Below are 25,320 nucleotides of genomic sequence, written 5' to 3' on the forward strand. Positions count from 1 at the left end.
AGAGGGATAGAGATACTGAGGGTTAGAGATAGAGGGATAGAGATACTGAGGCATAGAGATAGAGGGATAGAGATACTGATGGATAGAGATAGAGGGATAGAGATAGAGGGATTGTCGTTGGAGAAATAGACACATTGATGTTACTCACGAGCTGCTCAATTACTTTTCCATTTTAGAAATGTTGGATAGTAGCTCACGTCCAACTGGTTTTGGAGTGGAATTTTCCAGCTCTGTTAGTTACTGAATTACTGATAGTCAGGACTCGGTGTAATAGACATGAATGTGCAGGGCTCCAGGATTCTACCAGTTTATGGTCACGTTTGAATCAGAAATATTTTACACTTGATTAAACTATATTAATAAATCGAAGCACATACCTGTTTATTTTATTTGAATTCATCAGAAAGATAAAGCTCCCACTGCTGATGTCCTCTCCTTTAATGGAGCCACATCTGTTGTACAGAATAAATACTCTGAATATTAAAGTGTTCCTGCACAGTACCATCTCACGGATAAAGAGAACATTATATAACCGGATTATGAATTGGATTGACTGGGCACAGTTACTATTGTTAGTTTACGGTGTTTATAACGTGCTCTGTCGTACTCTAGACTGTCTGGTTGGTGATGATTGCACATCCTGTCAGATGGGTAGAGAAGGAAGCCCTGTGAATACGGAGATCCCTCTTTCCACTGATAGTGATCCTCATCAAACAGTTATTCACAAACCTGATTCAGATTTGTGGTATCAACTTTCATTGACCCTTCCATTGGGCCTGAGGGTTAGGGGTCGCTCTACACTGCCCAATGTGCCATTTCCAGATCACAGTTTTAGCAGAGTAAACCTCCCTCTACACCGCCCCATCAAGCACTTCAAGGTCCTCTATCAAATTGGTTAGATGTAGAGTAAAGCTCTCTCCATTCTGTCCCATCAAACATTTCTACTTCAGGTACACGATTGGCTGTAGAGTGAAGCTCCCTCTACACGGCCCTATTAAGCACTCCTAAATCAGATAGACCAGGAATTAGATGCAGAATAAAGCTCTCTCTGCTCTGCCCTAACAACAGGAAGAATGTATTTTAGAATGGGCTACATTGGACTGATAATGAAAGAACTTGCATTATTTAATTAGTGTGTCAGATGGTGTACACACCCATTATGTGTACACTATCCTGTTACACTTCTCCGGTTTGTGATACACTTCAATCTGGCAGTTCACAATCAATGGTTACTGTTTCCTCAAACCTACCTTGCTTGTTCCTCCGACCCCGTCCTTCATCCTGCACACTTCTTGCCGTGTCCTCAATCTGTTGAACTCAAGATTGACTGCACTATCTCAACAACTTGCATTTATATAGCGCCTTTAACGTAGTAAAACATCCCAAGGTGCTTCGCGGGAGTGATTATGAAACAAAATTTGACACTGAGCCACATAAGGAGATATTAGGACCGGGTAGGTTTTAAGGAGAGTCTTAAAGGAGAAGAGAGGGGCGGAGAGGTTTAGGGAGGGAATTCCAGAGCTTAGGGCCCAGGCAGCTGAAGGACCGGCCGCCAATGGTGGAGCGATTAAAATCAGGGATGCGAATAGAATATCCAATTCTAACTCATTCTCTCTCAAAATGGTGGAACTCCTCCCAACATCAGTCTTCTCTTCCTCCTACAGCCCACTTGCTTCTAAAACCCAATCTTGGTGTCATTTACTTCACGATTTATATTATATTCTCTCCCACTCTTCTCAATCTTGCCAGTGCTTGTCTCCTTTGCCTCCGTCTCTGAATGGTAAATAGATAGCACTCACAATAGATAACAGGTGTGTCAACGGAGCAAAGTAAATACCTGATAGTGTCGTTTTTATCCATTTGAAATGGGAAACACTCGGAAAAGCTATCTGTTACCGATAGTTCAGTCCCTTCTGGCCATTCGTCCGGCCTGTAAATTCGAATTAAACGCAATAAAGGCATATCACACAACAACAACAACAACAACAACAACAACAACTTGCCCATTGGCCTTGCAGGGGGTGAAGCGCAGATTCACCAGAATGATACCGGGGCTTACAGGGTTAAATGACGAGGATAGGTTGCATAGACTAGGCTTGTATTCCCTTGAGTATAGAAGATTAAGGGGTGATCTAATTGAGGTGTTTAAGATGATTGAAGGATTTGATAGGGTAGATAGAGAGAAACTATTTCCTCTGGTGGGGGGAGTCCTGAACAAGGGGGCAGAACCTTAAAATTAGAGCCAGGCCGTTCAGGGGTGATGTCAGGAAGCACTTCCTCACACAAAGGGGAGTGGAAATCTGGAACTCTCTCCCCCAAAAAGCTGTTGAGGCTGGGGGTCAATTGAAAATTTCAAAACTGATACTGATGGATTTTTGTTGGGTAAGGGGATTAATGGTTATGGAACTAAGGCAGGTAAATGGAGTTAAGGTACAGATCAGCCATGATCTAATTGAATGGCGGTACAGGCTCGAGGGGCTGAATGGCCTCCTCCCGTTCATATGTTCCTATCTTTAACGTAGGAAAACATCCCAAATTGCTTCACCAGGCAAAATGGACACAGAGTCAAAAAAAGGGAGGTTAGGAAGAAGCTTGGTCAAAGAGATGGGTTTTAAGGAGGGTCTTAAAAGAGGAGAGAGGCGGAGAGGTTTAGGGAGGGAATTCCAGAGCTTAGGGCCCAGGCAGCTGAAGGCACGGCCGCCAATGGTGGGGCGAACGGAGGGGGGATGGACAAGGCTAGAGTCGGAGGGTTTGGTAGGGGGGAGCCTTGTAGGGATGTACGAGGTTACAGAGACAGGGAGGGGCAAGGCCATGGAGGGATTTAAATACAAGGGTAAAAATGATAAACGTTTGATGCCGGGGCACTGGGAGTCAATGGGGAAAACTCAGCAAGGATAGGGGGGGGGATGGGTGGTTGGGGTGGGGCAGGATACGGGGCAGCAGAGTTTCGAACGAGCTGAAGCTTACAGAGGGTGAAGGACGGGAGAGGATGGAAGTCATCAGTCCCGACTGTAACCCAACCCTCCCGGGGGGGAATGGAGCGAATTCTGGTTGGACGCCCATTTTACACCCCGACCCGATTTTACGTTCCGACCCGAACGCGTCCGGTTTTATTCCGGGGTGGCCTATCGAGTCTGGAGATGGTGAAGGATGGATGTGGGATTCAGAGGTAGATGGGTTGAGGTGGGAGTGTACAGGAGTAGATTTAAGCAACTGACTCAAATACCCAAACACAACGCCCTCCCCGCAACCCGCAATGACCCTGTGGATAGAAGCATCAATGAGGTGCTGAGCCACAGGTCTGGAAGGTTCGATGTCCAATCAATGCTGATAAAGTGACCTCAGCCTGAGTGGCAGCTCGGACTTTGCTTCACTCTCACTGGGCTGGAGGGGACCGTAACCCAATCTCCATCCAATGACTGAGGCCATGATTAGATTCCTCACGGCCTACGCTGCCGACACCCACTGCCCGAGCTCTCACATGAAGAATGGCTGAGCTGTTGGATGGAAACCCATCCTGGCATGGTCATCGTCCCTCAGGAGCAATGGAGAGAACCGAGGAAGAAAATTGGGGATGGGCCAATACCTGATTTTGCTACACGCATCCATTGGAAGTGGGAAACAGTCCTTAACGCTGGTGTCTGGCAGAGTTCCATCGGTCACTTCAGGAGGGTCAGCTGATCTGCAAATTCCAATTAAGGAAAGACAACAAAGGTAAGTTAGCACTGTCCTGTCCCACAGCACTGGGGGTAGATTTACAGTGAGCATAAAGGGAAAAAGAAAGGAATTGCATTTATATAGCACCTTTCACTACCTCAGGATGTCTCGAAGCGCTTTACAGCCGATTAAATACTTTTTGAAGTGTAGCCACTGTTGTAATGTAGGAAACGCAGCAGCCAATTTGCACACAGCAAGATCCCACAAACAGCAATGTGATAATGACCAGATAATTTGTTTTTTAGTCATAGAATGGTTAGAGCAGTGAAGGAGGCCATTCAGCCCATTGAGCCTGTCCCGGGGAGGGATAAATACTGGCCAGGTCACCGGGCTGGACAGCGGACCCTGACCTGATCTCCATCCAATGACTGTGAACTCTGAGGCAGTGATTAGATTCCTCACGGCCTACGCTGCCGACACCCACTGCCTGAGCTCTCGCATGAAGAATGGCTGAGGTGATGGGAGGGAACACCATCCTGGTACGGTCATCGTCCCTCAGGAGCGATGGAGAGGACCGAGGAAGAGCCAATATCTTCGAAATAGCGGCCACGGGAACTTTTACAGCCACCTGAGAGGGCAGACGGGGCCTCAGTTTAACATCTCATCTGAAGGACAGCACCTCTGGCAGTGCAGTGTGAGTGTCGGCCAGGATTATGAGCTAAAGTCTCTGGAAGGGGCTCGACCCCACAACCTTCTGACTCAGAGGTGAGAGTGAGGCCCACTAAGCCACGGCTGACCCACATGATGCAGCAACTGACTCGAGGACCTCCTAATGGCCTAAGTGGCCAATGAACTACACGTTGTAGAACTGACCCACAGACATATGAACAGGAGGAGGCCATTCAGCCCCTCGAGCCTGTTCCACCATTCAATTAGATCATGGCTGATTTGTATCTTAACACCATCTACTCGCCTTGGTTCTGTAACCCTTAATCCCCTTACCCAACAAAAATCTATCAATATCAGTTTTGAAATTTTCAATTGACCCCCAGCCTCAATAGCTTTTTGGGGGAGAGAGTTCCAGATTTCCACTCCCCTTTGTGTGAAGAAGTGCTTCCTGACATCACCCCTGAACGGCCTGGCTCTAATTTTAAGGTTCTGCCCCCTTGTTCTGGACTCCCCCCACCAGAGGAAATAGTTTCTCTCTGTCTACCCTATCAAATCCTTTAATCATCTTAAACACCTCAATTAGACAGGAGGTCCCAGATTCGAGCCCCATTCAGTTACGGGTTTGATGAACTCAGGTGAGGGGGTGGGTATGGGCTCTACAAATGGCCTCAGTATCCCCAGGACTAGGGAGCCAGGGATTCCCACACTCCTGATCAGTATCCGATGACTCTGGCTGGGAATTGGACACAAATGTGGATGTTGGATTCGGGGGGGGGGGTCATTATCGAGTACCACTATGATGCCCTCCACAGTTCAATAAGCTGCCAACACCCAAAGTGCAGGTGGTAAAATGAAGTACGGTCTCTCAGAATGGATACCAGAGGGCCACCAACACAAGAGAAACCAGCTCTCAAGAAATGTCTGGGCTTTGAGGAGAGGAGGGGAGAGAAATCTAGACCTGCCTCAGACAAAGCGCTGAATGATCCAGTTTTATAAACTGTACCCGTCTCACATGGGAAGGAAGTGTGAAAGCAGTGCTTGGTCGTTAAACAATAGCAGCTAAACATTGGTTAGAGTTTAGGCCTGGGATAAACGCCTGGAGTTTGGACCTGGAGTGTAAACTTAGTCTGTAAACCTTGAGTGAAGGCCTGGATTATTCCTGGAGTATAATTGTGGAGTGAAGGCCTGGATTATTCCTGGAGTATAATTGTGGAGTGAAGGCCCGGAGTGCAATCCAGGACTGTAAGACTAGAATATAAGGCTAGAGTGAAGCCCTTGAGTGAAGCCCTCGAGTGTAGGCCTGGAGTGTAGGCCTTGTCACCCAGCAACACTGTCGGAACAGTGCAGTAGGTTCTATAATTCTACACTTGTGGTGCAATAATCAAGCCACTATGCTGTCACTATCATAGTGCATGGGGCGCACTTTAGTAACAGGAAGACCTCAGTATTCAGGGGAGCACCAGTGGCTGTTCTCACTAGGATTTCACAGCTACACACGTGTGTATAAGGTCATTCATTGTACTGAGATATATTCTCTATGATTGTGTAGTTGGCCTTGTGATCTGCATTTGCAACTTCTCTATAGAGATTTCTTTTGAAAAAAAAGCCAACTTTCTCAACCCCAATTCTCTCCCCTCCTTTCCTGAACGTGCGAACTCCTTGCTGGGGAACAGTTCCACCAATGCTGGGGGCACTTCTGTTACTTGGCCAAGTGCTGTTCTACATGAGTAAACCCAGACAGCAAGTTGCATCACACTGGGCGTCAGCCTTGGCTCAGTGGGTAGTACACTTGCCTCTGAGTCAGAAGGTTGTGGTTTCAAGTCCCACTCCAGAGACTTGAGCACATAATGTAGGCTGACACTCCCAGTGTAGTACTGAGGGAACGTTGCACTGTTGGAGGTGCAATTCTGAGGGAGCACTGCACTGTCGGAGGGTCAGTACTGAGGGACTGCTGCACTGTCGGAGGGTCAGTACTGAGGGACTGCTGCACTGTTGGAGGGTCAGTACTGAGGGAGCACTGCACTGTTGGAGAATCAGTACCAAGGGAGTGCTGCACTGTTGGAGGGTCAGTACCGAGGGAGTGCTGCACTGTTGGAGAATCAGTACCGAGGGAGTGCTGCACTGTCATAGGGTCAGTACTGAGGGAGCGCTGCACTGTTGGAGAATCAGTACTGAGGGACTGCTGCACTGTTAGAGGGGCATGCAGGTATACAATCTGTTGCTTGGTGGAGATCACTGATGAGACAGCACACTGAGTGAAAGATCTTGTACAACCTAGTACAGGTGCACAATGCTCTCCAATACTCACCTCGGAATCTCATTCAGGAGGCAAGAAGCTGTTTGTGCCCCAAGGGGGCAATGTTCTAGGAATCACATTGTGATTCCAAAGCTCCCGGGCTATAACTACGAGATGTATTTTATGCACAGGAGCAGCAACCACTTAATCCTTAAGAAAGTCTTGAAAAAGGGCAGTGTCTTCAGACAGATTGTTTGGCAAACCTTTATTTGTTAGGGATGCAGAGGAACCTGATGTATTTAAGGGGAAACTAAGCACATGAGGGAGCAAGGAATAGAAGGATATGCTGATAGGGTGAGATGAAGTTGGGAGGGAGGAGACTCGTGTGGAGCATAAACACCGGCACGGACCTGTTGGGCCGAATGGCCTGTTTCCGTGATGTGATCTCGTTTTCCTTTGGCGATGTCATTTGCAAGACAACAAGAACTTGCCGTCATAGTAGCTTTCAATTTAGTGCAATGTCCTAAGGCATTTCACAAAGGTTGCGGGGTAGGGGGGGGAGTTTGGGAAGGTTAGTGAAGACCTGATCAAAGAGAGAAGGCTGGGAGCGATGACGCAAGGGCTTTTGATGCTAATTGGTTGGGTTTGCAATGTAATTGCATCAGTTTTAAAACTCCCATCCTTGTTTTCAAATTCCTCAGTGGTCTCGCCCCTCCCTATCTCTGTAACCTCCTCCAGCCCTACAACCCTCCGAGATCTCTGCGCTCTTCCAATTCTTGCCTCTTGCGCATCCCCGGTTTTCATTGCTCCACCATTGGCGGCCGTGCCTTCAGCTGCCTGGGCCCTAAGCTCTGGAATTCCCTCCCTAAACCTCTCCGCCTCTCTTTCCTCCTTTAAGATGCTCTTTAAAACCTACCCCTCTGACCAAGCTTTTAGCCACCTGTCCAAGTATCTCCTTATGTGGCTCGGTGTCAAATTTTTGTTTGATATTCGCTCCTGTGAAGCGCCTTGGCACGTTTTACTACGTTAAAGGTGCTGTGTAAATGGGAGTTGTTGTTGATGATTGACTAAACAAACACTGTCAGTTTTTTTCATGAAGACAGTGCACTTTCCCAGCGAGCTATGAGCGGGCGGGCCCCAAGGGGCCATTATGCCTTGAGTTGACTGGTGGATCTCCCACGATCTCAATGCACCAACACCAGCGCACAATCCCTTTCTGAACTGGTTTGATTGGCTGGCTGTCCAATTGTTGACTCACAGGCCAATTGTCAATGACACCAATCAGCAAGAGCTTAGCAACAGGGGAGGGGGGAGCGGAGTCATCGTGCAAAGAGGCTTTGCCGTTTGTCATGGTTGCTTCTTCAGCGGTTCCAGGAAGAACCGAAGGAGGCAGATATATATCCCCGGATCATTTTACACCCCCTCTCCCCTCCCCTCTCCCCCCACCCAACACCTCTCCCCACCCCCAACAATGCTTGTAGTTTTATTACGGTCATGCATTTAATGCTTGTGGTTTTGAGCTCTTCCCGAATCGTTCCCTCTCCTGGCCCCGCCGTCCATCCGTTGGATGAGATGACGGTTCACTTTGTAACTTAGCGACTGCCCCCGTCGTAGGATCGGTTGGACTGTCCCACCGTGATGCCACTGCCAGACTTCCTGCTGGGCTCCGCCATCTGGCTGTCGCACTTCCTGTTGGAATGCACCATCTGGCTTTCTTGCACGATGTTTGACTGTAGCATGTGGATCTCCAACAGCTTGCTGAACCCCATGGCCTGGGTCTTATTCAATCTGACGGACAATATCGTGTGCCTCTGGCTCCTGCACACACTGTGGAGATTTAGCATATGGCTGTCGTATTTTGTACTGGACACCAACCTGTGGCTCCTATATTGCACGTCAGACCAAAGCAATTGGCTCTTATATGCCGTATACGACTACGTCAGATGGCTCTCCAACTGTCTGTCCAGCTTCTCCATGTGGTCATCATACTTTGAATCAAGATACAGTCTGTGGTTGTCATATATTTGGACGGATTACCTCAAGTGGCAGGTGTATGTCGTGCGGGACTATTCCCTGCTCCTGTCCTACACCGTGTTGAATTACACCTTATACATGTCGTACGTCGTGCTGGACTTCACCATCGGTCTGTCGCAAAGCCTGCTGGGTCATGCCAAGTGGGTGTCCTTCATCTTACCTCTTGACACTATCTGGCTGTCCCTGGTCGACCTGCAGTACATCGCCTGGCTCCTGTACCTCGTGTGGGACACGAGTATCAGCCTCTGGTACGTCACGGAAGAACGTATGTTGTACCTGTCCTACGTCCTAGCCGACCTCTGCAGGTGGCAGACGTACGTTTTGCAGGACTATGTGCTGTGGCTCTCCTACGTTGTATCGGAGTTCACCGCTGAGGTGTCGTACGGACTGAGGGAGGTCACTACGTGGCTGTTGTACATTGTGTTTGATTATAGCATGTGGCTCTGGTACCTGCTGTTCAGGTACCTGCTCTGGCTGACCTACCTTCTGTTTGACAACACCATTGGCCAATCGTCCTTTCTATTCAACTACACCATGTACTTTATGTACATTACGTTGGACTGCATCACATACCAGTCACATATTCTAATCAACTATATTATGTGGCTCTCGTTAATTCTATTGGATTGTATTATGTGGCTGTCTTGGGTTATTTTGCAGTTTGCCTTTTAATTTTATCGTAATGAGTAACAGTTTGATTCCATATATTATTTTCCCAATAAAAACCTTAAAATCCCATTGTCTGTTTTCTTTTGGCTGAAGGGAATGTGTGAAGGTGGGGAGGTGGGGAGTTAGCTCAGCTCTACACTTTGATGCATGTAGTCGGATAGTAGTTTATATGGACTTCCAGAAGGCATTTGACAAGGTTCCACATACGAGACTGTTAGCTAAAAGTACAGCTCATGGGATTGAAGGCAAATTATTGACCTGGTTAGGAGATTGGTTAGGCGGTAGAAGACGGAGAGTAGGGACAATGGGTGTGTACTCGGATGGAAGGAAGTGACTAGTGGTGTCCCATAAGGATCTGTGCTGGGGCCTCAATTATTCACTATATTTATTAATGACTTAGATAACACAATAGAGAGCCACATATTCAAGTTTACCGATGACACAAAGATTGGTGGCATAGTAAGTAGTGTAGACGGGAGCATAAAATCACAAAGAGACATTGATAGATTAAGCGAGTGGGGGAAAAACTATGGCAGATGGATTTCAATGCAGGTCAGTGTGAGGTCATCCATTTTGGGCCAAAAAGAATTTTAAATGGTGAAAAGCTAGGAACAGTGGAGATTTAGGGGTCCATGTACACAGATCACTAAAATGTCAAAATAAATCAAAAAAGCACCACACCTTGGAAAGGATATATTGGCCTTGGAAGGAGTGCAGCCCAGATTCACCAGAATGTTACCAGGTCTCCAAGGGTTAGATTATGAGGAGAGATTACATAAACCAGGCTTTTATTCCCTGGAATATAAAAGAGGCGATTTGATTGAGGTTTTTAGGATTTTGAAAGGAACTGATAGGGTGGATGGAGAGAAACTTTTTCTGCTGGTGGGGGAGTCTAGGACAAGGGGACATAACCTTAAAATCAGAGCCAGGCCATTCAGGAGAGGAGTCAGGAAACAGTTCTTTACAAAGGGTGGTAGAAGTGTGGAACTCTCTCCCACAAAAAGCAGTAGGTGCAAGCTCAATTAATAATTTTAAATCTGAGGTCGATAGATTTTTGCTAGCCGAGGGTATTAAGGGATATGGAGCCGAGGCGGGTGGATGGAGTTAGGATACAGATCAGTCATGAACTGATTGAATGGTGGAACAGGCTTGAGGGGCTGAATGGCCGCCTCCTGTTCCTATGTTCCCACAGCCAAGGAGGGAACCCTGACCAGGGAACAGTTTACCTGCCGAATCAAATAGCTCCTCGTTTCTCGATCAGACACTTTACAGTGGCCTCTGGCCTCAACATCGAGTTCAATAACTTCAGATCATAACCACTGCTCCCATTTTTTGTGGGAGAGCAGGTGCTGGTAATGGTTCTGCTTTTGTCATTTACAGCTCCTCTAGACCCATCTTTTGTTTCTTAACCTGTCCCATTCCCACCCTCCGAGCCTTGCACCATCATCCCCTTTGTCATTTAATCACTCCTGCCCTCCACCCTATCAGAGACCTTCCCTTTTGTTCTTTACTCCCCTACCCCACCCCACCCCGACCCTGGTTCTGAACTTGATAAAAAAAAACTGTTAAATCTCTGACATCTTCCAGTTCTGACAAAAAATCATCGACCTGAAACGTTTAACTGTTTTTCTCTCTCCACAGATCTGTCGGACCTGCTGAGTTATTCCCGGCATTTTCTGGTTTTATTTCAGATTTCCAGCATCCGCAGTATTTTGCTTTTGTTTTTGAAGAACTCAGCGTATATATCTGTTACACATTATAATGGAATTCATTAAGTGACACTGTCCTCTTTTAGGAAACCAGTACCCAGGTGAGGCAAACTACAGTTAGATGCTCAGTAGTGCTCCCTCTACGCTATCCTAAGAATGCATCTCGGGCTCATCCTCCAAGATGTATCCCCTTCTCTGAGACACCTCCACACCGCACGTCCTGTCTCCTCTCCGCAGTGAGATTGACCATTGGGAGCAGCTTTGTGTTGGGAACATTAGGAACAGGAGGAGGCCATTCAGCCCCTCGAGCCTGTTCCGCCATTCAAACAGATCATGGCTGATCTGTACCTGAACTCCATTAATCCGCTTTAGCTCCATATCCCTCGATACCCTTACCTGACAAACAATCTACCAATCTCAGTCTTGAAAGCTCCAATTCACCCCCAGCATCCACAGCCTTTTAGGGAGTAAGTTCCAGATTTCCACTCCCCTTTGTGTGAAAAAGTGCTTCCTGATTTCGCCCCTGAACGGCCTAGCTCTAATTTTAAGATTTTTTTTATTCATTCATGGGATGTGGGCGTCGCTGGCAAGGCCGGCATTTATTGCCCATCCCTATTTGCCCTTGAGAAGGTGGTGGTGAGCTGCCTTCTTGAACCGCTGCAGTCCGTGTGGTGAAGGTTCTCCCACAGTGCTGTTAGGAAGGGAGTTCCAGGATTTTGACCCAGCGACAATGAAGGAACGGCCGATATATTTCCAAATTGGGATGGTGTGTGACTTGGAGGGGAACGTGCAGGTGATGTTGTTCCCATTGGCCTACTGCCTTTGTCCTTCTAGGTGGTAGTGGTCGTAGGTTTGGGAGGTGCTGTCGAAGAAGCCTTGGCGAGTTGCTGCAGTGCGTCCTGTGGATGGTACACACTGCAGCCACAGTGCGCCGGTGGTGAAGGGAGTGAATGTTTAAGGTGGTGGATGGGGTGCCAATCAAGCGGGCTGCTTTGTCCTGGATGGTGTAAAGCTTCTTGAGTGTTGTTGGAGCTGCACTCATCCAGGCAAGTGGAGAGTATTCCATCACACTCCTGACTTGTGCCTTGTAGATGGTGGAAAGGCTTTGGGGAGTCAGGAGGTGAGTCACTTGCCGCAGAATACCCAGCCTCTGACCTGCTCTTGTAACCACAGTATTTATGTGGCTGGTCCAGTTAAGTTTCTGGTCAATGGTGACCCCCAGGATGTTGATGGTGGGGGATTTGGCGATGGTAATGCCGTTGAATGTCGAGGGGAGGTGGTTAGACTCTCTCTTGTTGGAGATGGTCATTGCCTGGCACTTGTCTGTTGCTAATGTTACTTGCCACTTATCAGCCCCTTGTTTTTGATTCCATCAGCAGAGGAAATAGTTTCTCTGTATTTACCCTATCAAATCCTTTGAACATTTTAAACACCTTGATCAGATCACCCCTCAATCTCCTATACTCGAGGGAATGTGAGTCACATGTATGTATGAGTCATGTGTTGTGAGCCCATACCCACTGGGAACATGGGATGTCTAAGTACATTTCAGGAAGGACCCTTACGGCCAGCAGACAAATAAGAGACTGCCAGCCAATGAGTTTAGGCTAGATTCGAACCCAAGTCATGGAGCAGAAAGACCAAGTTTTCACTATTTACCCTCTCAAAATCTTTCTTAGGTTGAAGACTTCCATTAGATTCCATCCACCCAATCCGTCTTCATTCTGTTGAAAAAAGCCCCAATTCTTGGTATCGATCTCGTGAATCTTTACTGTCCCCTCTCCATGTCTCTGATACCCTTCCTATAATGGGTCGCCTAGAACTGCACACAATACTGTAACTGTGGCCTAACCAATGTCTTCTGCCAATTGAACAAACTGTCAACCCCCGGGTCTCTCTTCCCGGAATTCTCTTCCTAACTCCCTCAGCCTCAGTATCTCTCTCCACCATCAAAGGCCTCTTCAATCCTACTGTTCAGCCACATGTTTAGTCCCCTCCCCCTGACTCTCCTCCTAATTCCTGCTTGGTGTTCATACCCCTCTCCCTTTTCTGGGACCTTTTACTGTGTTGTATAAGTGCTACAAAAGTACAAGCTGTTGTTTAGGGGAGGGAGGAAGGGAGAGGTAAGGGGGAAGAGAGGAGAGGAGACGTCTCTCTGTTCTGTTATTGCTCCAGTATTCCCGCTTGGTGAGGTAATCATGACGACAACAACAACAACTTGCATTTATATGGCGCCTTTAACGTAGTAAAACATCCCAAGGCGCTTCACAGGACCGATTTTCAGACAAAAATTGACACCGAACCACGTAAGGAGATATTAGGACAGGTGACCAAAAGCTTGGCCAAAGAGGTAGGTTTTAAGGAGCTTCTTAAAATAGGAGAGAGAGAGAGAGACGTGGAGAGACGGAGAGGTTTAGGGAGGGAATTCCAGAGCTTAGGAGCTAGGCAGCGGAAGACATAGAGTTGAGGGTGTCCACTCCATCTCAGACAGAATTCTTACTAAGCGGTTCTCATACCCGTCCTGTTCCTCAGACTCAGCCTCGTGCATGTTCCTGGTCAGGTTGATGTAGAGGTCGTCAGGGAGGTCCCAAAAATCCTCTGGCGATCCGCGATTAATCGTCTCCGAGCTCATCACTGACCGACACGTTCCGTTCAGTTCTGTCGCTCGTTTACTTGGAACCTGCAGTGATTAAAAGAAAATCCTGCAGTAATTAATAACGTCCAGGTTCAGAGACGGGCTGCCCTGTCAAACGTGACTAAGGCCTTCTGCCAATCGTCTGCCAACCCCCCCTCCCACCCCACACCCCGCTCTTCCTGTTGGAGGTCCAGCTATGCACAAGGCTGTCAGGCAGGTACCTCTCCGACGTGGCCATTCCTTCATGTGTTAAGCTAAATGGTGAGCATCAGCAGGCTGCCAACCATAGGAGGCATCGCAGCTGAGCCCAAACCTGTCCCCTCTGGCCCCAACAGCACTGTCCCCCCTGGCACCAGCAGCACTGTCCCCTCAGTCCCAGCAGCACTGTCCCAGTCGCAGCAGCACTGTCTCCTCTGGCACCAGCAGCACTGTCCCCTCAGCCCTAGCAGCACTGTCCCCTCTGGCACCAGCAGCACTGTCCCCTCTGGCATCAGCAGCACTGTCCCCTCAGTCCCAGCAGCACTGTCCCAGTCGCAACAGCACTGTCCCCTCTGGCACCAGCAGCACTGTCCCCTCAGTCCCAGCAGCACTGTCCCCCCTGGCACCAGCAGCAGTGTCCTTTCTGGCATCAGCAGCACTGTCCCCTCAGTCCCAGCAGCACTGTCCCAGTCACAGCAGCACTGTCCCCTCAGTCCCAGCAGCACTCTCCCCTCAGTCCCAGCATCTCTCTCCCCTCTGGCACCAGCAGCACTGTCCCCTCAGTCCCAGCAGCACTGTCCCCTCAGTCCCAGCATCTCTGTCCCCTCTGGCACCAGCAGCACTGTCCCCTCAGTCCCTGCAGCACTGTCCCCTCAGTCCCAGCATCTCTGTCCTCTCTGGCCCCAGCAGCACTGGAATCAATGTTCCATCCCAGTTCATATATAACCCTTGAAGTTCACTTCTTTTGACGCCTCAACTTCCAGTGTATCGCCCATCGTTCTCGGCTTCCACACTAATAATAAAACTGCGTAAAACATCCTCTCTGAACCGTGCGACACTCTATAGTAGTGTAACACAGATAGAAATTTCACCATCACTCATCACTGGAATTGGATACATCCTGAAACAGCGGTGAGACCAACACAGTCAGACCCAGCTTTTCATAAATACAACTCCCCGCGGACAATCTCTAACTGGATAGAGTTCAGGTACCTGGTTCAGACTTTCCCCTCCAGGACTGCAGGCAGGAGAATCTGCTACCGACCACTACCAGTCACACTAAAAAAAATGGGGAACTGTAAAGTGGAAACGCGATCCACTGCAGAAAAACAGTTTGCACAACCGAGCTCTTAAAGAAACAGAGTCACGTGCGAGTGGAAAGATCCAGAACATTTTATCCAGTGGTGCGGCTGACAGAGGACATATGAAGAATGGTGTTTTTCCATAAACCGAGTTCCACGTGTTTAGTGTGAAAGAATGGAAATTTGGACAAATTTAAAAGAAAGAACTTGCATTTATAGAGCACCTTTCACCACCTCTGGATGTCCCAAAGCGCTTTACAGCCAATTAAGTACTTTTTACTGTTGTAATATAGGGAACGAGGCAGTCAATTTGCGCACAGCAAGATCCCACAAGCAGCAGTCCCGTGTGGTGAAGGTGCTCCCACAGAGCTGTTAGAGAGGGAGTCCCAGGACTTTGACCCAGTGACGAAGAAGGAACGGCCGATATATGTCCGAGTCAGGATGGTGTGTGACTTGGAGGGGAACTTGGACGTGGTGTTGTTCCCAAGCACTTTGCTGCCCTTGTCCTTCTAGGTGATGCAGGTCGTGGGTTTGGGAGGTGCTGTCGAAGAAGCCTTGGCGAGTTGTTGCAGTGCATCCTGTAGATGGTACACACAGCAGCCACGGTAGAAGGAGTGGATGTTTTAGGCCAGTGGGTGTCTGGTCCTAAAGATGACCCTAAAATGGGGAATTAGGATTGTTTGATCTTCACTGAAGATGTAGGGTTGCCAACTCTCCAGGACTGTCCTGGAGTCTCCAGGAATTGAAGACTAATCTCCAGGACACTGCCGTGAGCACCACCCGGGAGAAAAATCATAGGGACATTAAACAACATTGTGTTTTTTTCATTTTCTTTGAACATTTATTAATTATGAACATATTGGAGATGGGGGAAAAAGTCTGTTTCACTAACAGTGAAGATTAATCCAATTGGGTAACAAAGAGTCCATTCTAAATGGCCGTGGGAAGGCAGTGCACCCAAAGGATGGACCAATGGCAGGAGTGTTGGGGAAGGGCGGTTCGAGGGGGGAGGTCATGTGATAAAACCTCCAGGAATACACCCGACCAGAGTTGGCAACCCCTCGAGGAGGGCAGACTTGTAATTCTGTTTGGAAACTTGCTAAACACAATGGTAGTGAAATTCGACATGGGCAGGGATGCAAAACAGACAGTATCGCACCTGCGGCCCGTTACATGCCTCGCCTGATAGTCAGTCCTGTTCAAGTTACCATTAAATCTGCTTTGCAACCCTGCCCATGTCGAATTTCACCATCGTGTGCGTCTCTCTCTCTCTTTCTCCCTCGCTGTGTTTAAGTCCTTTAATGTGGTAAAATAATGGGGTGTTACACAAAGAACATGGACTCTTCGTGCAGACGTGCTTAGTCTCCCTACCCAAGACCCACGTGGCCTGGCTGTGGGACGAGGAAGGGGTCAGCAAGGGATCAAACCACAAAGTCCTTCCCGAGGTTGGAGGCAGGCCAGCTCTCTTGGTGACTCAGTGAGTTCTGGAAGCTGCAGCTGTTCCCTCTGCTTCCTCTCTGCAGATACTAGTAACCCTGCGGGTCTGTGACGCTGGCAGGAGTGACCCTGCAAAAGAGGAGACTTCTTCCCATCTCTTGCTGCAGTTGCAGGAGATTAACCGAGACCCCGTCTGCACTCTCAGGTGGATGTAAAAGATCCCACGGCCACTATTTCGAAGAAGAGCAGGGGGAGTTCTCCCTGGTGTCCTGGAGCCAATATTTATCCCTCAACCAACACCACTAAAAAACAGATTATCCGGTCATTGTCACATTGCTGTTCGTGGGATCTTGCTGTGCACAAATTGGCTGCTGCGTTTCCTACATAACAACAGTGACTACACTTCAAAAGTACCTCATTGGCTGTAAAGTGCTTTGGGATGTCCTGAGGTGGTGAAAGGCGCTATATAAATGCAAATCTTTATTGAGGTTGGTGACAGCAGCAATGAGAATCAGCGGCCTTGAAGTGTAATCGAGGAGCTGTTGAGACTTTCTGGATGAGGATCTTGTCCTCAATCTATCGGAGACCCAACGGGGCATAAGATCAACATGATTTGATTTAAAGCCCGCAAAGCCAGGCACGCCACCGTCAAATCTCGCAGTGCGACAGCATAGCGTTCGTTCCGCTGCTAAATTCACCGGAACCTGATTCACAGGCGGCCCCGGAAGCGGCCTGAAACGAGCCCAGTGTTATGAAATGAGGGCCCTGCCCCCCGTTTCAAGTTGTGTTGGTGAAATCCGTTGAGACTGGCTGGAGGTTGGGCTGGGCGAGAGCTCCAACTGGTTTTTGCCGAAATCAGCAGTGGCCTAACCAGCGGTCCTTAAAGGCGCAGGACGCTAATCCTGCTTTCACATTAATACTGTGGGCCGGTGTCACAGCCAGATCAGGATATTGTCCTTCTTGCTCTGTTAAGAAGGGAGTTCCAGGATTTTGACCCAGCGACGATGAAGGAACGGCGATATATTTCCAAGTCGGGATGGTGTGTGACTTGGAGGGGAACGTGCAGGTGGTGTTGTTCCCATGTGCCTGCTGCTCTTGTCCTTCTAGGTGGTAGAGGTCGTGGGTTTGGGAGGTGCTGTCGAAGAAGCCTTGGCAAGTTGCTGCAGTGCGTCCTGTGGATGGTACACACTGCAGCAACTGTGCGCCGGTGGTGAAGGGAGTGAATGTTTAGGGTGGTGGATGGGGTGCCAATCAAGCGGGCTGCTTTATCTTGGATGGTGTCGAGCTTCTTGAGCGTTGTTGGAGCTGCACTCATCCAAACATGTGGAGAGTATTCCATCACACTCCTGACTTGTGCCTTGTAGATGGTAGAAAGGCTTTGGGGAGTCAGGAGGTGAGTCACTCGCCGCAGAATACCCAGCCTCTGACCTGCTCTTGTAGCAACAGTATTTATATGGCTGGTCCAGTTAAGTTTCTGGTCAATGGTGACCTCCAGGATGTTGATGGTGGGGGATTTGGTGATGGTAATGCCATTGAATGTCAAGGGGAGGTGGTTAGACTCTCTCTTGTTGGAGATGGTCATTGCCTGGCACTTGTCTGGCGCGAATGTTACTTGCCACTTATGAGCCCAAGCCTGGATGTTGTCCAGGTCTTGCTGCATGTGGGCACGGACTGCTTCATTATTTGAGGGGTTGCGAATGGAACTGAACACTGTGCAATCATCAGCGAACATCCCCATTTCTGACCTTATGATGGAGGGAAGGTCATTGATGAAGCAGCTGAAGATGGTTGGGCCTAGGACACTGCCCTGAGGAACTCCTGCAGCAATGTCCTGGGGCTGAGAGGATTGGCCTCCAACAACCACTACCATCTTCCTTTGTGCTAGGTATTTTGCATTTACCCATCCAAAAGAAAGAACTTGCATTTATATAGCATCTTTCACAACCTCAGGATGCCCCAAAGCGCTTTATAGACAAATTAAGTGTAGTGTCTGTTGTAATGTAGCAGCCAGTTTGCGCACAGCAAGGTCCCACAAACAGCAATGTAATAATCTATTTTTAGTGATGTTGGTTGAGGAATAAATATTGGCCCCAGGACACTGGGGAGAACTCTCCTGCTCTTCTTTGACTAGTCCCATGGGATGTTTTACATTCAATGGAGACGGGGCCTCGGTTTAACATCTCATCCAAAGACAGCACCTCTGACAGTGCAGCGCTCCCTCAGTACTGCACTGGGATTACCAGTCTGGATTTTGTGCTCAAATCTCTGGAAGGGGACTTGAACCCACGACCTTCTGACTCAGAGATGAGAGTGCTGCCCACTGACCCATGGCTGGGCTCGCCTTCCTTCAGATTGCTTGTTGTATAATTGGACGTTCAACCGATTGAAAATCAGACACAGACACAGCGTGTCAACGAGAAGACGTCTTTTACTGAATCATCACAACCAGTAAAACAGTGCAGGCAGACACAACAAGGAGACAAAAAGAGTCACAGCAGCCCCCTCGCATGGTTTCCGTGACAACTCGTGTACAATCGCGTCTGGTACTATTTCATTCGCTTAGGTCCCGGTGTTGATTGCTGGACGATGGGAAAAAGTACAATCGCATCTGTCCAAATTCCCAGACAGGCTTCACTTAAATGGTGTTAACTCCTTTACAAAAAGGCACAGGCCATGCAAGAGAAACATGTCGCATAAAGTTACTGGGGACTCGTGAGGCAGTCCGGATTTAAATGGGTGGGGGGGGAAGGGGAGAGAATGGTGCGAGAGAGAGAGAGAGGGGGGCCATGAACTGCTGTCGTTGTGGAGCCTTACTCTTGATCTGCTGTGGTTTTGTTTGTAAGTTAACCCTTTACACGTTCACACCATTTCACGTGCCTAAACCGCACACTGGCATTAAAAATTGTTTGGAAACTTGACTTTTCCCAGGAGAGAGGAGTCAGAAGAGTCAAATGTCATTCCTGCCAGCACGATGTGTGAACAGCACGCTGGTATGTTTCAATATGGCTGTGTGTTTGTGAATAAAAGGTAAAAAGGTTCCTCAAGGAGACTTTACACAGCCCATTTCTGAATACAGTCCCCATTATCGGGTTGTACAGGGTTCCTATCTGGTTATTGTGTTACACCAGTCCCCTGTCTGCAGGGTTCCCGAAGTCATATGCTTACTCACTGCACAATGCGCACAGAACACCTGTCCTGTTATTATTGAACCATTATTTGACAAAGATACATGCTTAAACGACCAGTAGACACGCTAGTCCAATGGTGTTAGGTATTAAGGGATGTGGGCCGAAGGCAGGTATATGGAGTTAGAGCACAGATCAGCCATGATCTTATCAAATGGCGGAGCAGGCACGAGGGGCTGAATGGCCTTCTCCTGTTCCTATGTTCCTATGATGTTCAATACATTAATCACCAGCCACATGGGTCTAATTGGAAATCCAGATGTGGCTAATTGCATTTCTGATCAGTAAATAAATAATGAGTGATAGACAGCGTTGTTGATCATGCGATCTCAATGTTTATATTTGCACAGCGCATACATGTGAACATTAACCTTTTCGTGGGTTTGTTGGTAAAATGGTGAGACGAAAAGCAGAGTGTGCCAGTGCTTTTTCGATTGTTGTGGCTGCTTTACTTCCTTGGCTGCTGAATGGTGGGAGATGTTTGTCCAGTAAATATACACACGAGTGAAGCACATTGAATTGTGTTGTGTGCGAAACATTTTCTACTAAAGTTAATGCCTGTGGCTAAAACTGTGTCACTGTAGCAACACCTGTGGATGGTCAGTGATTTCAATCAGACGACACTGCACCAGACTGCACCCTGACCCATGCACCCTGACCCAGCAGCCACAGAAGAAACAGAAGGACTAGATTTTCCAACCGCAGTTAAAATGAATAGGCTGCCTAGGCTCGCCAACCCTCCAGGATTGTCCAACATTAGGTTGGCAACCCTAATTATGAAGGGCAATGAAGGTTTGACTGTATAAGTTGATCTAAGAGAGGGTCCCGCACATCGCTCTGACACAAAGGTCCGTCATGGTGGAGTCAGCCGTGGAGGTTCTGAGATTAGACATGTTTTGCGGTTTTGGCGTGCGATAGTCTGGGGAGCTGTCTTGCCGGAGTGCTGTCTAACTCACGTAGATGCACTTCCTCTTCCTGTTTCTCAGATTTAATTTCCTTCAGTAGGGGCAGCATAGTTCGCCAGCTCCTCTCTGTCACAGGGCGAGAAATATTAAAGGTTAAACTGTGGAGAAATGGAGCGAGCAGAACCTCTTCCAGTTCCTGCTCCAGTTTCCCAATGGCGAATGGCATAGAAGCATTTAAGGGGAAGCTAGATAAAACACACGAGGGAGAAAGGAATAGAAGGACAGGCTGATAGGGTGAGATGAAGTAGGGAGGGAGGAGGCTCGTGTGGAGCATAAACAGCGGCATTGACCTGTTGGGCCGAATGGCCTGTTTCTGTGCTGTAAATTCAATGTAATATTGGGTGAGGTATATTACCGGCATTCCATCCGACCCTGTGTGTTTCCCGCCCAGTGAGTTAGGTTAAAATTACCCCCATTAACTGTCCCATCGAAACCCCTCCCTCTGGCACATTAACTCTATCGAAGTCCCTCCCTCTGGTACATTAACTCTATCGAAGCCCCTCCCTCTGGTACATTAACTCTATCGAAGCCCCTCCCTCTGGTACATTGACTCTATCGAAGCCCCTCCCTCTGGTACATTGACTCTATCGAAGCCCCTCCCTCTGGTACATTAACTCTATCGAAGCCCCTCCCTCTGGTACATTGACTCTATCAAAGCCCCTCCCTCTGGTACATTAACTCTATCGAAGCCCCTCCCTCTGGTACATTAACTCTATCGAAGCCCCTCCCTCTGGTACATTGACTCTATCAAAGCCCCTCCCTCTGGTACATTGACTCTATCGAAGCCCCTCCCTCTGGTACATTGACTCTATCGAAGCCCCTCCCTCTGGTACATTAACTCTATTGAAGCCCCTCCCTCTGGTACATTAACTCTATTGAAGCCCCTCACTGTTTGGGATTTCGATGAATGCAGAATCCCAGGAGCTAACCTGCTTCCTTCTGCTCCATGGTGCTGTGCTCTGGTGCATTTGCCAGTTTCTGTTCATGCTCAACCACAGCGTAAGCGAGCCACGGGGCCAATGATCCTCCAGCCCCTGTCTCTGGTCTCTGCTGCCTGCTTGTCACAGAAATCGAGAGCTTCCCCTTTGTGCATGACTTGAGCTTATCCATAACTCTGCTGCCCTGTAGTCTAACTCGCACCAAGTCCTGTTCACCCATGCTTGCCCTAACTTGCCTCCTGATCCCTCATACTTTCTCCTCCTGGACTCCTGGTAAAGACAAGTGATTTGTTGGGGCAGATAGATCCCGTGAATTTATCCATTTCCGGCGGGATTCAGAATGCTGCCTGTATCCTAACTCAAACCAAGTCCTGTTCACCCATCACCCCTGTGCTCACTGGCCTACATTGGCTCCCGATCCTCGATTTTAAAATTCTCTTCCTTGTTTTCAAATCCCTCCATGGCCCTCGCCCCCTCCCTATCTCTGTAACCTCCTCCAGCCCTACAACCCTCCGAGATCTCTGCGCTCCTCCAATTCTGGCCTCTTGCGCATCCCCGATTTCCTTTGCTCCACCATTGGCGGCCGTGCCTTCAGCTGCCTGGGCCCTAAGCTCTGGAATTCCCTCCCTAAACCTCCCTGCCTCTCTCTCCTCCTTTAAGACGCTCCTTAAAACCTACCTCTTTGACCAAGCTGTTGGTCACCTGTCCTAATATCTCCTTATGTGGCTCGGTGTCAAATTTTGTCTGATAATCGCTCCTGTGAAGCGCCTCGGGACGTTTTACAATGTTAAAGGTGATTTATGTAAATGCAAGATGTTGAAGTTGTTGCTGTTGTTTATGAGACAACATGTTGTCCTCCAACTGTACTATCCACATCTACAAGGGCCATTACTGCCCTCCCATGACTGCACCAGAACATGGTCACTAATAGTTGATTGGACCAAAAGCAATGACGGATCAGATAATACAACAACAACCTGCATTTATACGGCGCCTTTAATGTAGGAAAACGTCCCAAGGCGCTTCACAGGAACGATTATCAAACAAAATGGAAGTAGGTATTAGGGTTAAGTTTGATAGGGTAGACGTAGAGAAGATGTTTCCACTTGTGGAGGCGTCCCAAGCTAGGGGTCATAAATATCGCTAATAGTCAATAATAAATCCAATAGGGAATTCAGGAGAAACTTCTTTACCCAGAGAGTGGTGAGAATGTGGAACTCACTCCCACAAGGAGTAGTTGAGGTGAATAGTGTGGATACATTTAAGGGGAAGCTGGATAAACACATGAGGGAGAGGAGGATATGCTGATAGGGTGAGATGAAGTAGGGAGGGAGGAGGCTCGTGTGGAGCATAAACACCGGCACAGACCAGTTGGGCCGAACGGCCTGTTTCTGTGCTGCACATTCTATGTAAGGAAGCGTGACCAAAAGCTTGGTCAAAGAGGGGAAGGGTCTTAAAGGAGCAGTGGTTGGACCGTTGATCTGTGATCCTAGCATTGTGGTTGGGCATCTGCAATATTCCAACACGGAACATAAGAACATAAGAATAGGAATAGAAGTAGGCCAATCGGCCCCTCGAGCCTGCTCCGCCATTCAATAAGATCATGGCTGATCTGATCCTAATCTCAAATCTAAATTCATATCCAATTTCCTGCCCGCTCCCCATAACCCCTAATTCCCTTTACTTCCAGGAAACTGTCTATTTCTGTTTTAAATTTATTTAATGATGTAGCTTCCACAGCTTCCTGGGGCAGCAAATTCCACAGACCTACTACCCTCTGAGTGAAGAAGTTTCTCCTCATCTCAGTTTTGAAAGAGCAGCCCCTTATTCTAAGATTATGCCCCCTAGTTCTAGTTTCACCCATCCTTGGGAACATCCTTACCGCATCCACCCGATCAAGCCCCTTCACAATCTTATATGTTTCAATAAGATCGCCTCTCATTCTTCTGAACTCCAATGAGTAGAGTCCCAATCTACTCAACCTCTCCTCATATGTCCACCCCCTCATCCCCGGGATTAACCGAGTGAACCTTCTTTGTACTGCCTCGAGAGTAAGTTTGTCTTTTCTTAAGTATGGACACCAAAACTGTATGCAGTATTCCAGGTGCGGTCTCACCAATACCTTATATAACTGCAGCAATACCTCCCTGTTTTTATATTCTATCCCCCTAGCAATAAAAGCCAACATTCCATTGGCCTTCTTGACCACCTGCTGCACCTGCAAACTAACTTTTTGATTTTCTTGCACTAGGACCCCCAGATCCCTTTGTACTGCAGTACTTTCCAGTTTCTCGCCATTAAGATAATAACTTGCTCTCCGATTTTTCCCGCCAAAGTGCATAACCTCACATTTTCCAATATTGTATTGCATCTGCCAAATCTCCGCCCACTCACCCAGCCTGTCTATATCCCCTTGTAGGTTTTTTATGTCCTCCTCACTCTCTACTTTCCCTCCCATCTTTGTATCATCTGCAAACTTTGATATGTTACACTCGGTCCCCTCCTCCAAATCGTTAATATAGATTGTAAAGAGTTGGGGACCCAGCACCGACCCCTGCGGAACACCACTGGCTACAGGTTGCCAATCCGAGAATGTACCATTTATCCCAACTCTCTGCTTCCTGTTAGATAACCAATCCTCCACCCATACCAGAATATTACCCCCAATCCAGTGATTCTTTATCTTGAGCAATAATCTTTTATGTGGCACCTTGTCGAATGCCTTCTGGAAGTCTAAATACACTAAGTCCACTGGTTCCCCTTTATCCACCCTGTACGTTATATCCTCAAAGAACTCAAGCAAATTTGTCAGACATGACTTCCCCTTTGTAAAGCCATGCTGACTTTGTCCTATTAAATTATGTTTATCCAAATGTTCTGCTCCTGTCTCCTTAATAATAGACTCCAAAATTTTACCCACCACAAATGTTAAGCTAACTGGTCTATAATTTCCAGCCTTCTGCCTACTACCCTTTTGAAATAAGGGTGTTACATTGGCAGTTTTCCAATCTGCCGGGACCTTTGCCGAGTCCAGAGAATTTTGGAAAATTATTACCAAAGCATCCACAATCCCTACTGCCACTTCCCTCAAGACCCTAGGATGTAAGCCATCAGGTCCAGGGGATTTATCCGCCTTGAGTCCCATTAATTTACTGAGTACCAATTCCTTAGTGATTTTAATCGTATTTAGCTCCTCCCCCCCAGAGCCCCCTGTTTGTCCAGTGTTGGGATATTCTTAGTGTCCTCTACCGTAAAGACTGAAACAAAATATTTGTTCAGCATTTCTGCCATCTCCATGTTTCCCACCATTAATTTCCCGGTCTCATCCTCTAAAGGACCTACGTTTGCCTTAGCCACCCTTATTCTTTTTATATAACTGTAGAAACTCTTGCTATCTGTTTTTATATTTTTTGCTAATTTATTTTCGTAATCTATCTTCCCTTTCTTAATCAATCCTTTTGTTACTTTTTGCTGTCTTTTGAAGACTTACCAATCTTCTATCCTCCCACTAAGTTTGGCTACCTTATATGTCCTTGTTTTTAGTCGGATACTATCCTTAATTTCCTTACTTAGCCACGGATGGCTGTCATTTCTTTTACACCCTTTTTTCCTCAGTGGAATATATATTTTTTGAAAGTTGTAAAATAACTCCTTAAATGAACACCACTGCTCATGTACCGTCTTACCCTTTAATCTATTTTCCCAGTCCACTTTAATCAATTCCGCTCTCATACCATCATAGTCTCCTTTATTCGAGCTCAGTACGCTTGTTTGAGAATCAACCTTCTCACCCTCTAATTGGATATGGAATGTAACCATGTTATGGTCACTCATTCCAAGGGGATCCTTAACGAGGACATTATTAATTAATCCTGGCTCATTACACAGGACCAGGTCCAAGGTTGC

General features: G+C 47.7%; 2 protein-coding genes across 2 annotated transcripts in view; both read right to left on the minus strand.

Annotated features, from left to right (window-relative positions):
• LOC137345077 (uncharacterized) overlaps positions 1-14,861 on the minus strand; it is a 101,004-nt gene extending 86,143 nt beyond the window's left edge. The window contains exons 1-5 of the mRNA XM_068008518.1: positions 14,801-14,861; positions 13,491-13,654; positions 3,587-3,682; positions 1,838-1,930; positions 378-452 (exon numbers count right to left, since the gene is read on the minus strand). Of these exons, the coding sequence (XP_067864619.1) occupies positions 378-452; positions 1,838-1,930; positions 3,587-3,682; positions 13,491-13,606 (380 nt within the window). The 5' untranslated portion in view covers positions 13,607-13,654; positions 14,801-14,861. The remainder of the gene's footprint in view (positions 1-377; positions 453-1,837; positions 1,931-3,586; positions 3,683-13,490; positions 13,655-14,800) is intronic.
• Positions 14,862-18,736: 3,875 nt separating this feature from the next.
• The window catches only part of LOC137345079 (transient receptor potential cation channel subfamily V member 1-like), a 41,068-nt gene continuing 34,484 nt past the window's right edge, over positions 18,737-25,320 (minus strand). Inside the window, exon 15 of the mRNA XM_068008519.1 lies at positions 18,737-20,542. Coding sequence (XP_067864620.1) covers positions 20,397-20,542 — 146 coding nt within the window. The 3' untranslated portion in view covers positions 18,737-20,396. The remainder of the gene's footprint in view (positions 20,543-25,320) is intronic.

Source organism: Heptranchias perlo, chromosome 28, assembly GCF_035084215.1.
Source record: "Heptranchias perlo isolate sHepPer1 chromosome 28, sHepPer1.hap1, whole genome shotgun sequence".
Taxonomy (NCBI): domain Eukaryota; kingdom Metazoa; phylum Chordata; class Chondrichthyes; order Hexanchiformes; family Hexanchidae; genus Heptranchias; species Heptranchias perlo.